At 28.0% G+C, this 15119-nt stretch overlaps 1 protein-coding gene across 1 annotated transcript in view; it reads right to left on the bottom strand.

Moving 5' to 3' along the window:
• The window catches only part of LOC113559421 (protein bric-a-brac 1-like), a 40131-nt gene extending 28888 nt beyond the window's left edge, over positions 1-11243 (bottom strand). Inside the window, exon 1 of the mRNA XM_026965232.1 lies at positions 9957-11243. Within this exon, the coding sequence (XP_026821033.1) occupies positions 9957-10970 (1014 nt within the window). The 5' untranslated portion in view covers positions 10971-11243. The remainder of the gene's footprint in view (positions 1-9956) is intronic.
• Between the last annotated feature and the right edge of the window lie 3876 nt (positions 11244-15119).

The raw sequence follows: 15119 nt of genomic DNA, 5'->3' as shown, positions 1-15119 counted from the left end.
TTAAACAATTTATTATATAATACATTATGTACTTATGCCAAAACTTAACGTTCCAACTTATACAGTTCCTATATTTAGAAAAATATGTTTTTAACTAATGGAATCCGTGTACCTATAATATTGGCGAATTTATGATTACAAAACTTTAATATCTAGATTTTAAATGATAACTATAGAAAAAAAAAGATGAAATGCCTTATATTGTTATAAATTATAGTTACAATTTAGACACGTGCAGTTATAAAATATATTTTCGGTAAATCAGTTGAACATATTTAATAATATTCGAGAAAATATTTTAATTCGAGAACAGATAAGAAGAAAAATAATAACGCCAACGTTGTTGATATAATATTTAGCTCACAAATATATTATATTTTGAAACATTAAATTAATATAAATGGGTTTAGAAAAAAAAGGTTACATATAATATATTATGTATAAAAAAATAACATATAATAACATAGGTGATACACCTCTTGTACGCCAGCTGTAGTTAATGTACCGGTGACCGAGAATAAATAAATGAGACGGTACGATCGGCTCTAAACGTCTATTATAATAATATATTACGTGCTTTTTTTTATTATTATTATTATAATTCCAACTGTTACCACTACGTTCCACCTGTCCAAGTTATTCAATCAGACGAGTGCACGGAGAAAAATATTTTTTAACGTACAATTTTATAATACCTACATAAATACATGATATTATACTATAGAAAGTTCATACGATTACCATACATAACCCAAAGACAATAATTATCTGGGTGGACTTAGCGACGACGACGAATATGTTGTACAATGTTAAAAGAACGATAACAATCGCAACATATTATATTATAGTTCTTTGTATTAACCTAATATTTTTTTCTTATTGCCGTATTAATTGTGAAATCAAGTCGCTACATTTATAAAGTATTATTTTCCAGGTCATTTTTTTGTTTAAATTAAATTTATTGTAATTTAGATAACAATTTTTAAAGTTATTTCAATTATTACCATAACTAATATCAAATATAACAGTTTTGATATTTTTCAACAAAGGGTATTGTACCTATAATATAATGAAACAAATAATTAGTAAGAGTAATGAAGCAACTATATGGGTGATTTGATGATATATTTTTTCTAGGTCGTTAATTTTTTAAATAAAATATATTATAAATTATAATATTTTTTCAACGATTTTATGTCGTATTTTTTTTATAAGTTTCTAGGACTTCGTGTAATTTTGAAAGAACACGAGTAGGTAATATAAGAAAATTTACAATAAACGAGTTAATTTTTTTATCGTGATTATTGGGGGTGCATGAGAATGGAAGTGGCTAAATGGGGTTCAAAATTAATTCTTATTTTTATTTGAGCTATTTATTATTATTATGATTCATTCAAATAATTGGTTTAAACTATATTATTTATTACACTGATAGAATTCACGATAAATAATAATTATAATAATTTTAAAGAATTTGTTTTTATACCTACCTAATATGTATAAAAACTATATATATATATTATATTTTCCATAATCTTACTTAAAAATAATTTGTAGTTACAAAACGTATATTATGATTATTGTATGTACAGTGTGCTACTAGAATTTATACTCGTTCTACTCCTTCCTTCAAATATCAATAGTTTTTTTTTTTTTTTAATATTGACGTTAAGGGAACACATAACATAATTAAATTCTTACTAAATTAATGTCCCTACACGTAAATTTAAAGATCCTAAGTCCACACAATAAAAGTATATATGAACGGTTAGCGTGTTTGGCGTAAAATATCGACGATGAATAATTACGGTGTTTGGCCAGCTTTTTTATTATTATTATTATTTTCGAAGTGAGGGGTGCGCGCTTATATCGAACAACACACAAGCCTTTTTTTTTTTTTTTTTTGACAATAAATAATAACCAAGGGACTTCCTCCAATTATACAAAGAGTGCAGCCGTCGCTTCTGCGTTCGCAATTTCCTTTATTAAATGTAAATCGATCGTTAATTGTTTATTCGGTCGACGCTCATAGCTCGTTTTCCGCCCCGAAAACTTGTATATAACTGAAGAGAATTATTTATTGGTTTTACCAGTCGTAAATTTTAAAAAGAAAAGTTTTGGCTGCCGCCGGCATTCGCGAAGTCCGCTAAGCCAACGGTGGCCGGATAGGGTGGCGGTGTAGAGAACAGAAAATGGTTTAACTTAATTCGATTAATTAGTATTGGTAAATAATAAATTTAGAACAAAACTCGCCACCTTCCGGCATATCTACTGATGGCGGCGAACTTGCTAAAAGTTAGGTTGGGTCGACTAGAAATATAACTTGAATGCTTGTTATTATTATTTTTCATTTCACCTTTAAGATTCTTTTTTTATTTTTTTTATCTAGGAATTCATTATCCTAGATATATAAGAAGAGTTTTTAGAGACACAACAGTCGACGACAGTGGTAATTAAAATAATCCAAACAGCCGGAAGAATGAGGGAGAGCATTGTTTCGCATATACGATTGTAATAAACCCACATTATTTCCCCTTTTCCTATAGTTACAACTGCCATGATATGTCATAACCAAGATCAACCATAGTTTTGAGCATTGCATTTTTTTCTATACTGTTCTGAATAAGATTGAACGTATTAGAACATCAATACTAGGGTTCCTAATTATAATTTAAAGTATTAAATTCTTTACAACTGATGAGTTTATACGGTTTAGTTTTAATTTTAACTAATATTATTCATGTATACTATATCCAAGAAATATTAAACAAGATCTGTATGAACTTAAAATTTAAAGTAATGAAGATTTATTAGTGAAATTTTATCATATTAGATTGTAGAATACAAAATTCTTAACTTGATAATATTTATTACATTTATAAAAAATATTACATAAGAACAATGCCACTGAATGATGGGAATGAGATGTTTATTTCAACATTTGAATATTCTTTAAACCCATTTAAGTTTATAGGTAGAGTAACTACAAAGTTTTTTTTTTGTACTAGAAAAAATAAGTATTGAAAAAATAATTTTTGTAAAGGTAATATTTATTTATTGATTTAGAAACTTTAGTAGGTATGTATAAATAAATTTATGTATACATTTTTTAAAGAATATTGTTTGCATTGTGTAATAAAAATAAGAAACTCTAAAAGAGAATTGCTATCCGCAGTGTGACATAAATGTATAGTAATTAAAATTAATGCTGGACGTTTTTTTAAATTTTTTTATTATTATTCTTTTATTGGAAGTAATTAACTTTAACGAGTTTAATTGTTGGCACAAATGTCACATCCCCGTTTCGCCATCCGCTTATTATTATTAGTTGTTTTCTTTTAATTGCTAAGTATAAATTAATTCCAATTAATATAATAAGAGATCATAAGGAGAGCGCGATATAAATCCACACAAAAGCCTATTTCTTTATTTTGCTGGGATGTAAGATTTTTTTATAAATTCATATGGTACGTTTATTTTTTTATAAGTTCAAAATTTAAAATTTAAAATCGAACGATTATTTTGGAATAGTTAAAGTTACATTATTGGATATACTAATTATTTTGCATCACTCATAATGTATACCACATAATTCATACGAGTGCATAATGCATACAAATATGATTAGTGAAAATAGTATAATTATAATATATTAATATATATATATATATATATATATATATATATATATATATTATAACGAACAATAAAAAAAGAATATTTTTAACACAGATAAATTATTTTTAAGAAGATATAATATAAAAAAAAACTACAAGGAAATAAAAGATAATCGTATACATCGTTTTATTAGGTACTTGTTAGATATATTAGTTATTATTCCCAGTATTAACAATAATCCTTATAGTAAAATAAATGTATAAATAAGAAATAAATTATATCTTTCTATAATTATTTTTATATTATTTTACGTTATGGTATAGGTACTTGTCATTAAATAGTTTTCCAGGTACCGTATGGACGACAGCAATATAGTGGCAATGAGAAAAATGATGATTTATAAATGTGCGTATATTTTCATTGACAAGCATTTAATTTTTTGACACGTGTCAAACAATTGACAGTAGTATAGACAATTCTAAATGTATTAGAACATATGCGTACCAACTATGAGTTCAATTAATATTTTAAAGGCATTTTAACATTTCATATATATAATGAAATAGGACTTGTTTGTAATTCATATCTTAAAACAATTCTCAAATTGAATTAACATAATATTTTATTTTAATTTTTTTTATATATTTGAATAATATTACAATGACACTAAAATAATACAATCTAAATTATTTTATGATTCCTTATCTGTTTTAATTTATATACATGCAACCGCTTGGGGCTTTAGGGATTTATCATTTGCTATGAATTTTAACAAAGTCTAAAGTTAAGACCAATATTCACAGAACACGTCTTCATTCTCTTTTTCTCTCCGAGTATAGTAAGTTATAATAACAATAATAATAATAATAATAATAATAATTATTATTATTATTATTATTATGAAAACATTCAAAATCCACATTTATAGTGACAACAATAATGGTGATCAATGAATATTTCGGACAAAAGTAATTTAACGGCAACAATGTCCTCGGAAAACAAGAGCTGCATTCTAAATTAATCGAGGCTAATTTTTGAACAGAATATAAATAATGGAAAAACTTGTCATCCACTAATGTCCTCTTATAGTAATAATAATAATAATAATAATAATAATAATGATAAATTATTAATTAAAAATCACAATCATAAAGGCTAATCGGTCTCCACGTAACAACAGTTATATTTTATGGTTTTATATGAATTCCCCACACAAACTACGCCGTTCACAGCCATTGTCATAAAAATATTTATCAATGTCTGCCATGAGCTTGGTAAAAGAAAGTATTTACTATTTATAATACGAATATTTCGAAATTAGTCTTTATACAATCAACATAATTTAAATGTATTATTGTTAATCTATGTAAATGGTTTTTGTTATTAAGCCTGTTAGGTACCTATTTTGTAATTTTTTCAGAATAAAATCGTATGTTGTGACATTTTATGTTTATGATACGATGGTGCTAGTGAGTTTTTTTAGAACTAACTACAATTATATTATTAAATTGACTATTGTCACGTCAAAGTTTGAGGGAAAAAGTTGAAATCCTAAATTCTAATCGAAATATGACAAAATATAGCACTAAATATAAGCAAAATATAATACTACCATTTATCATCTATTTAGCTTATTAGATTAGATGGAGATGAAATAAACAATTAACCTAAAATATTTTTTCATATATTTTGTTTTTCACAAGATGAATATAAGAAAACAAAAGCTACTTAAAAGATACATAATCTCTACCGGGTACTATTCTACATATTTTTTTTTTTTTTATAAATTTTAAAATGCCTTTCCTGTGATCAATATATTCTCAACAGCATATACCTACATTATAATACATAATATATATATTATATTATATACGTTTTCTGCCAGGGACAACGTGATAATAAATATTTATAATATTCATCACACTGCAGCATGGATTTGTGTATAAATCTGAATAAAATATTCCACGAAAAAAAAATAAAACAATGTTTTAATTAAAACTATAGTTGGTACCAGCCTTTAGGGGTTTTAATCTCTATCACTGTGCCGGGAAACGGCATAGCCGAAGGTTTGTTTTTTTAGTTTAAAGTTTTACAAATTCCAGAAATTAAGTTTAATTTGTTTAAATAAATAAGCCCCCCAATCAGCTTTTACGAGAAAAGAGAACTGGTCGAAGAGATAATTGTATTACAAAAGAAAACTCTTCGTTTTTATTCCGTTAAAATTATAATAAAATTTTCAGATATACCAACCCTCTGTCCAGCGATTCCGCGGAAAGATATACTACAGACATGGGATAGGTATATATTAAATTTATTGATTTATTATGAAAATATAAAAACAAAAACAAATGGAATGCATGGAATTTATCGTGGTTAAAATAACATTATAATGTTCCGTAGAGTAATCATATACATAATAATATATAAATATATAATTTAATAACTTTTTTTTTATAATTAATCAAAATGAGGTTTTAGGAATAAAAAAATTTAAAATTAAAAGTTATTAGGGTATTAACTTTGAAATTGACCAGCTGAGTCCAATATACGTAGGTTGTAATCTACGTTCTAACAATTATTTTTTCATCAGGACTTAGGAGACCAGCTTCGTGATTTATACTTTATAGTATTATTACATTTTACAATTATGATTATATTATTTTTTATGTCTGTATAATATAAGACAATAAGAAAGAATTAAATTTGAATCTGAAACTCTAGCATGTAAGAATAACTATATTTTTAATGAAAACGGTAAAAAAAATGGGTATATCAGTATTAATAGTACCTATAGAGATACTTATTTTGAATTTACCATAACAATATAAAAACATCATAAGTGCATACAAAATTTATTTATTATATAATATTATAAATTAGTTTTCGGCAAAATATATGAAAATTAATGTCAGCAGATAACAATATGAAAATGAATGTAAATGCCATTTGTATTTTGTTGGCAACATAATTTGTCAAATATACATACCTTTAGGTCATAACAGCCTAGTAATAAATGTTCTGTTTCCCACGAACATAAATATAAAACAATAGGCTATGTATTATTATTATTGGATTGGCCTACATTGTGGTATTGCAAAATACTTAACATAATAACAATGATAAAAAAAAAAAAACACTTGGGCTACCGGAGATTTATAAAATAAATTATTTATGAATTTTGCTGATGGTTGTGTTTATAATAAATTTAGGCGTTATTTGCAATCCGAACGGAAGTTTACTTATTCTTAGGCATTAATTATTTACGAAAAATACAAAACCGATTCGTTTAGGTCAGTACAAAACAGCTCGATATACAGACGTCTGTCGTATTCCGTTTACAACATAAGGCACATATTATGTATTTCCTCTTTTTCTCTCACTCTTTTTTTCTCTATCTCTCTCACTCTCTCTCTTTCTCTCTCTCACACAAACGCATACATACACTTCTCCCATATTAAATATTTCATCGTAAAAATAAATGAAACAATTTTACTCGGTGATTGATTTTTTATGGATCGTTATCAAAAAATGCATAACTTATTATGAAGTAGGAAAACAAATAATTGCGTTTAATATTAAAACAATTATCAAATTAATAATTATTGTCACCACCGGTAATCAAATAGTTAAATAGGAATAGGTTTATAAAATGTTCGTTTATAGTTTTTTTTATCTCGGAAAAGATGTTACAGAGACTCAAAAATTACATATTCATAACCAGCTATGAATATTCATTTTTTCGTTAAGTTCGGGTAATGTCGAGTTTCGCCAAATGATAATAAAAATTATAATAAAAATGGAGTAATGCTTTGTATAGTGATTCGTCGCATTAAAAATATATAGGTATATATAATATGATAACAATAATAAAAATATAAACGTTTTTGTCGTCCTCGAAGTGATTCCTGGAAAATATAGCTACTGTTCCTACTCTGTATTCACCTCTTTTCTCGGCAGTTTCACCCCTTTTATTTAATATGTTATATCAGATCTAAAAATACCAAATCAAAGTTCTTTTTAGAATTTTAGGATAAAAAAAATTGTTAATTTTCTATTAAAAAATTTATCTTTTGATCTATTAAAATTAGAATATGTATAAAATCCATTATATATTTGTATTATTTGTATTATGTGTCCATTATGTACACTTTACAAACAATTAAAGTCAAGTATGTACATTTATCAAGAATAAAATATGTTTTATAATAATAATAATAAAAAAAAACGTAGAATCAAAAACATAAAGTTTATAACCACAACTTGTAGGTCAGGGGTAAACATGTCGGGAAAGGGGATAATTTTCCCAAACTTCTAAGGATCCTTTTAGCTTTTTCTACGCAATTCATTTTTCTCGCCTTGTAGAGGTGTTTTATAGCCTGTAGCTTTTTAAATTCATTCATTCAATTTGACGTTTAAAACTAATATCACAATTATTTTGTAAAACAATAAGAAATTAAATGATTTATGAGGCTACGTTATTTTTTTATTTTTTTTTAATACAACAAATATGTCGGCAAAATTTGTTTAATACATAAATATAGTTTTACAACAAGTCATTATGATTTAAAATTCACTCGGAAAGAGGATATTTTACCTTTAGCACATTATCTCCGAGGTTGGTTTAAATTATCACCCAGTGAGCATGACTATATATATATATATATACTAAATAATTCAACGTATCACACCACACACGACAAGTATATTGTTCAACGTAAAGTTTAAACGCTTCAACGCAAAAAGAATAGCTACGATTTTTTGAAAAAATAATTTTTACTGTATACTAATCTTAAATGGTTTCAGTATAAATAGTGTATGATACATCCTTCTTTATCTCTATACAGAGACAAACTAATAATGTTATAATAAATATTTTTGAAATCGACTAGATAAACCCATCAACAAGTTATTTAGTGAACGAAAAAAACGCAATTTTTGAGAATAATAAAATGCATAAAAAAAAAAATACCAAACAATTTGACAATTAGCGTGGACTGCGTTTTCCTACTACCAACTGTAAAAAAACACATTGCACGGATACTTAAGAAATAAAAATAGAAACTTTTAAAATCGGCTGCGAGTGCTTAAACCCGATGATCGTTAATGGGTATTTATAACGTCAGACTTACTGGATGTATACAATATAGTTTAAAAAATGATGACATTTTTATTTGTGTTATTGCAAACTTAAAAAGCAAGAGTATAAAAAACAAAAAAAAATGTCAATGTAATAAATATAATAATGAGCAATTCGCATAATATTTATAGGTATCTATTATATAATATTATGTTCAAGAACCCGGTATATCACTAATAACATAATAATTCAATGAATTTGTAATTTTATCGATATAATTTAGCCAATAATTGAATTGATAAAAAATTAAAATAAATATACTATTGATAAATTATAAATAATTACTGAATTTTATCTCGTACAAATGTATAAGGTACCTTTATCGTCCGACATTTTTGTATTACTTACATTTTTATTTTTATTTTATACATTAATTTTAAAATAAATATTTTCTATATTATTATTTGTAGTGATAAAAGGAAGTAAATGCGGAAGAACACGCGCACGCATACAATTTAAATATAAAAAGAAGGCGGAGTGAAAAAATTAACATTGCGGGGTGGAATGGGGGCTCCGGGTGAAAGCTTCGAAAAGTTGTGTGAACGAAATTACGGTGTCGGGGGGAGGCGTTGGTGGTGGCGAGCGGTGACGTCACTGTATACACGGAGGCGCATTCTGCCATTGTTATTGTTATATTAATAATAATAATAAATAGGGTTAACGGGCGGGCGTGCGGGCGGGCGGGCGGTTCAGGCAATAAATTCAACTTGCCTCATTTAACTACGACTAGCGAGTGAGGGGGAGTGTAAGAGGCGGGCGGGTGGCGTGAAAGGGAGGGAAGGAAGAAGAGAGAGAGAGAGAGAGATGAATATATATATATATGTATACATATTTTATTTATATATATATAAACAGTGAGAATGAGGGGAAGAGGAGAGTATGCTCTTCAATCAATAACTCCTTTTAAACGTGTTATTACATATTACACACATACACACACACTCACACTGTGTGGTCCGTTATTTATACCATAAAATATAATATACATAATATATATATATATATATATATATATATATATATATATATATATGACTTAAAATAGATGTTGTCCCGGACGGGAGAGAAATGGGAAAAAAAAACCTTCAGAATAAAATATTAATAAATAATAATAAATGGTAAAATATAATGTTAAACGAGACGATTGTATTATTTAGAAAAAGATGATGTTAAGGTTTAAATCTGATGGAAAATAACTCACTCTTTCTTCCTCGCGTATCATCTCGGCGATACCCGGCTTTATCTCCATATCGTCGGCCACGCTGCTCGGCGGTGGTATCGATGACGATGACGACGACGACGATGAAGCGGACGAGGCGGACGGCGGCATGGCCTGTGGTGCCGGTGGCTGTTGTGACGACTGCTGCTGCTGCTGCTGCTGCTGCTGCTGCTGCTGTTGTTGGTGTTGTTGCTGCTGTTGTTGTTGCTGCTGCTGCTGTTGCTGCTGCTGATGTTGTTGTTGTTGTTGTTGTTGTTGTTGTTGTTGTTGTTGTTGTTGTTGTTGTTGTTGCTGCTGTTGTTGTTGGTGGTGCACGTGCGATAATTGCGACTGCGCCTGCTGCTGTTGATGGGGGGCTGGAGGTGGTGGCATGTGGTGCAAGTTGAGCGGCGTGTCCGCGACCGACGATCCCATGTCGGATATGACAGACTCTGGGCTAGCCGCCGGTGGTGACAGCCTGTGCCGCTTCCGGGCTGGCTGTTTGGGAGATTCGGGTGCTACAGTCGTGGGTGTCACCACAGTGGCCGCGGCTTGTGGTTCACACCCACCACCGCCGGTGAGTTGTTCGTTGCTGACGTCGGCCAAACCGCGGACTTTCAGTGTCTCGGCGACGCGCAACAGCGGGCCAATCTGTTCCTGATAAACGTTTATCTCTCCCTTGTACATGAAGTCGACGACTGCCCTAAGTTCGGGCCACTGGACGTCTTTCAATATGACGATCGGGTGCTTGCACTTATTCTCGGCCAGCATGCTCTGGAAGTATGGGCTGCATGCGGACAGCACGATCTTGTGCGCTTTGAGTGTATGACCGTCACAGGCGATCGTCACGTCCACGAACGTGCCGTTCTGCAGCAGTTGGTCGAACACGTTGGTCAGGTTGCTCTGGTAGTTGTTCCAACGCAAGCAGAACTGCTGGTTGCCGGAACCGCCTGTCGCGCCGCAAGTCTTCTCGGCCGCCGCCGACGGCACGTCTTTGGAGCCGTTGCTCGGTTGCATGGTGGCAGAGGCGGTTGGATGCTGCTGCTGTGCAGTGCGTGACTACTCGGACGGACTGTCGAGAAAAAAAATTTCGGCGCGAAATTGACAATAATCGCGAACTTACGGATAACGTCCGTTGCGGGTGCGAAACGAAAAAAATATTTAAATAACAACGTTCGATCACCTCTGAGCACACGTTTTTTTATCAACGCGAATACGACAGACGAAAGCGGCGCGCGCGTGACGGACGAGAGCACCGGTCGCGGCGGAACTGACTGTAGTCGCGTCGGGTGCCGCGTTTGGCAGGCTGGTAGGCGGGCGGCTGGCTGTTTGGCGGCGGCGGTGGCGCGCGCTGACGAAAACGCCGGCCGCGGCGGGTGCTTGTGCCACGGCCGCAGTGTGACCAGAGACCGCAGGACGAAATTACTGTACCGCCGTGTGCCGACTTTTCTGCACGCCGTACCACATAAAAATAAATTAAAAAAACACCGTCCGCGTTCCACAGCTCCGTTATTAATATTTATTTTCATTTTCATTATTTTTTTTTTTTTTTATCGTAACACGTCTTGCCTTGTTTATAAAATTACCCTCCACCGGGTTGGTTTTACGATAAAATCGTTAATTGTTACGAATCAAATAATAAACGTATATAAATAACTCGCTACTGCTGTTGCTATATATACAAGAACAAAAAATGTATTACTATTTTATTTAAACGTGTAAAACGTTCTTTTCCTGTGCAGTGCGCAGGTATTGTATATATAACTGTAGGTATATTTTTTTAAAACACGAACTTCGTATAAGTACATGTGGCGTGTAAATATTTCATAACAAATAAATTTTTTTCAATAGATAACGCTTGTAACTTGCAACATCATACACGATTAATTTTGTAATACTGGTACGCACTCGGCAGTATGCACCTTCCAGATATCAAGAATTTGTTAATTTATTTGCTCCTCTAAAATATATCTGTTTTTCAAATATCAAATTTCAAATATACACCGATATAATATTGCATGCCGACTACCGATACATTAATTAATACATTTTTATACTTAAATAAATTATCAACAAAATTGCATTTTTCAACTTATTTGTATTAATATTAATAACAAAAGTTAAACATTTTATATATAAAAAAAAATATTCCTTTTATATAATTGTATTATATTGTGCACAGGCAACGTATTCATGCATTATTGATTTATAATTTTAAATTAAACATATTTAAATAAAAAATGTTATAAATGCATAATCAATTGTTTTTTGAAATGGGTTCTGTTGAAATATTATTAAAGAGTATAAAAGAGTTCCGCGAACTTTAGCAGAATTGTGTTTTAATCGGATTTATTTGGAGTGAGAATTATTATAATTGTAAAATATTATTAATAATTATTAATATATTATACTATAACTCTAAACGTATTCAAATGTAAAATCGTATTTCCTAATTTAAATTACAAATATCTACATAAAATATACATTTTAAGATAATTAACTTTTGAAGAAAATGATTATAAATAATTTAAAGATTAAATATGTCAACATTTCATTAAAATATGTCTTATTGAGTAAACGAAAATATTTGTTTGGAGCTAATCAAAATTTTAATATTGAATAAAAAGTAAACCGTGGACATCGTATTTTCACTATACATTTTTACAAAAATATATAGGTAAGTATTATATTAAATACAATATTTATTATTATATTATGCTTATACAATAGTATAATATTAAAGTAAAAAGTAAAATTAAAAAAAAAAATTTCCCATGAAAATTTTCATTCATGTATTAATATATACACACTACACAGTTTACATAATATAACATATTGTATAAATATATTCTATAACATGTAGTATATACAATATACATATATTTATTTCAAATATAAATACTTATATTACCTTTATTAATACATAGTAATGCATAAAAAATAATTGAATAAACAGTACAAGATAAGTTTTTTTCTTATATTGTTATTTAATTTTTTTTACACTGTACCTATTACAAAATTTCAGTGTTGAGATTAGCAATGGGTGTGCATACTCAGCATGTATAAACTAACCCAAACAAAACAAAAAGTTATAATTATTAATGATGTTGTCATTTACTAAATTTGTTTAGTTTTATTTTTGTAGATAATAAATTATTATTTTAATTATAAATATTCCAGTTTAAAATAAATACATTTTGGAAGATGTTATTGTTTTTAGTCTTTGGTATTACTTGGAGCTATGAATAATTATATATACTTAAAAAAGATTATAAATCAAATATATTTGTTATTATATTAGATTATATAATATATATGCATTATAATAGGTATATCATTTTTTTTAACGAGAAAAAATCGCTTTTAAAATTTTAAAATCTCATTTATCAATTTAGTTCACCAAATTTGAAAATATATTGTAATAATTTATAACTAATAAATAATAATATAATTTATCCATCTACAGGGAAAATAATAAATACAATTTTCCAATAAAAGTTGGCACAGTTTATAAAATATCGGGAATTATTTTTTTCATTTATCGTATACAACTTTGTTTAAGCATATTTTTATAAAACTTCTTAATAGATTAAATTACATATTTTTATATATAAATGTATGATAGAGTTTATATTGGTTAATTGTCATTATTAAATGAGTTTATCCAGTCCGGTATAGATAGAAAGATAATGATGTTGTTTACGATAACTAGGACTATCTGCGGCTTCATAATATCGGTTTTGTTTAAATGTTAATCAAGTAAGCAACAGTAAAAAAATTATTTCAGTTATTATTTATATTAATTTAATATATTAAACAAAAAAATATATCTTATATTAATGTTTATAATATACTCATTATATTAATTAAGTGGTTAACAATTATTAATTAAGATATAAATATTTATTGATTTATAATTTAAAGTAAATTATAGTTAGTATTCTATACATTTTCAAAATCTAAATTTTAAAATTTGATTACCTATAATGGCGGATATTTTACTATAAAATGAAAATGAAAAATTCATTATATCGAAGTATTCGAAATAAACGGGTAAGTTTATATTTCATGCTAAATGTAAATTTTTAAATACACCTTATATTATAGATTATTTGAATGAATTTCTTAACATATATTTATTAATTTACCTTCATTATAATATCTCATTTATGGTAATATCTATATTATACTTATACATATTACATTTACATCTATTCTACTATAGTATTAACTATATGTATATTATAATTATACGTATTATTCTACCTGTATTACATTGACATCCAATGACCTTAATATTCAATAATTACTAGCTAATAATATTTAGTAGTATAATATAATCAATACTATATTCTCATTTACTCAGTATTTAGTTGTCATGGTTTTAATATTTAAAATACTCAATTTTCTAATATTATATAAACTATAGTATACTCGTACAATAAGTAAACTATGTAAATATAAATCACAAAATAAATTTGGCTAAATTATTTTATTTTGAGCTAACACCAAATTAAATGTGGTGCTAAAGTTATTGTTACTTATAGCTAGGTATCTGTTACATACTGCTTATATTTGTTTGTAAAATGTAACGTTAGAAATAATTATGTACAGGTACTTGATACATACATATTGAAGTGTTTTCAAGCTTATAGGTAAAAAAAAAATATACAACTATATATTTAAGGATGTGTAAAAATGTGCCATCTTGAGATATTATCATATACTTATTTAAATGTTAAGGTATTAAGTATATTAACTATAATTTATAAGTCGTTATCGAAATTATTTAAAAAAGACAATTATTGAATATTTGAATTAGTAATAAAGAATAATAATAAACGTAATGATATTTTATTTAATGTCTATGCCCTGTGTGGCTATGTTTATTTAGAAATATTTATAGGCGTAAACTTTATATTAAAAGAAAACCAGTTTGATAATTATTGCTTATAATATTTTATTTAGAAAAACATTTGTTGTGGTTGTAAATATGTACTCTAAATGCTGTTTCAAATAAAAAAATATGGCATTTAAAAGATCTGATAAAAACATAAAAATTCCAAAAAGTTTTTAAAAAAATGTTGAACATATTTAAAATTAACGATAGGTCTATAATTTATTAATTATTTTTGTCGTAACTCCATACTTAGACTTAAGATCATT

Source organism: Rhopalosiphum maidis, chromosome 4, assembly GCF_003676215.2.
Source record: "Rhopalosiphum maidis isolate BTI-1 chromosome 4, ASM367621v3, whole genome shotgun sequence".
Classification (NCBI taxonomy): domain Eukaryota; kingdom Metazoa; phylum Arthropoda; class Insecta; order Hemiptera; family Aphididae; genus Rhopalosiphum; species Rhopalosiphum maidis.
Note: the sequence above shows the minus strand (reverse complement) of the source record. Positions and strands in the feature narration are given on the sequence as shown.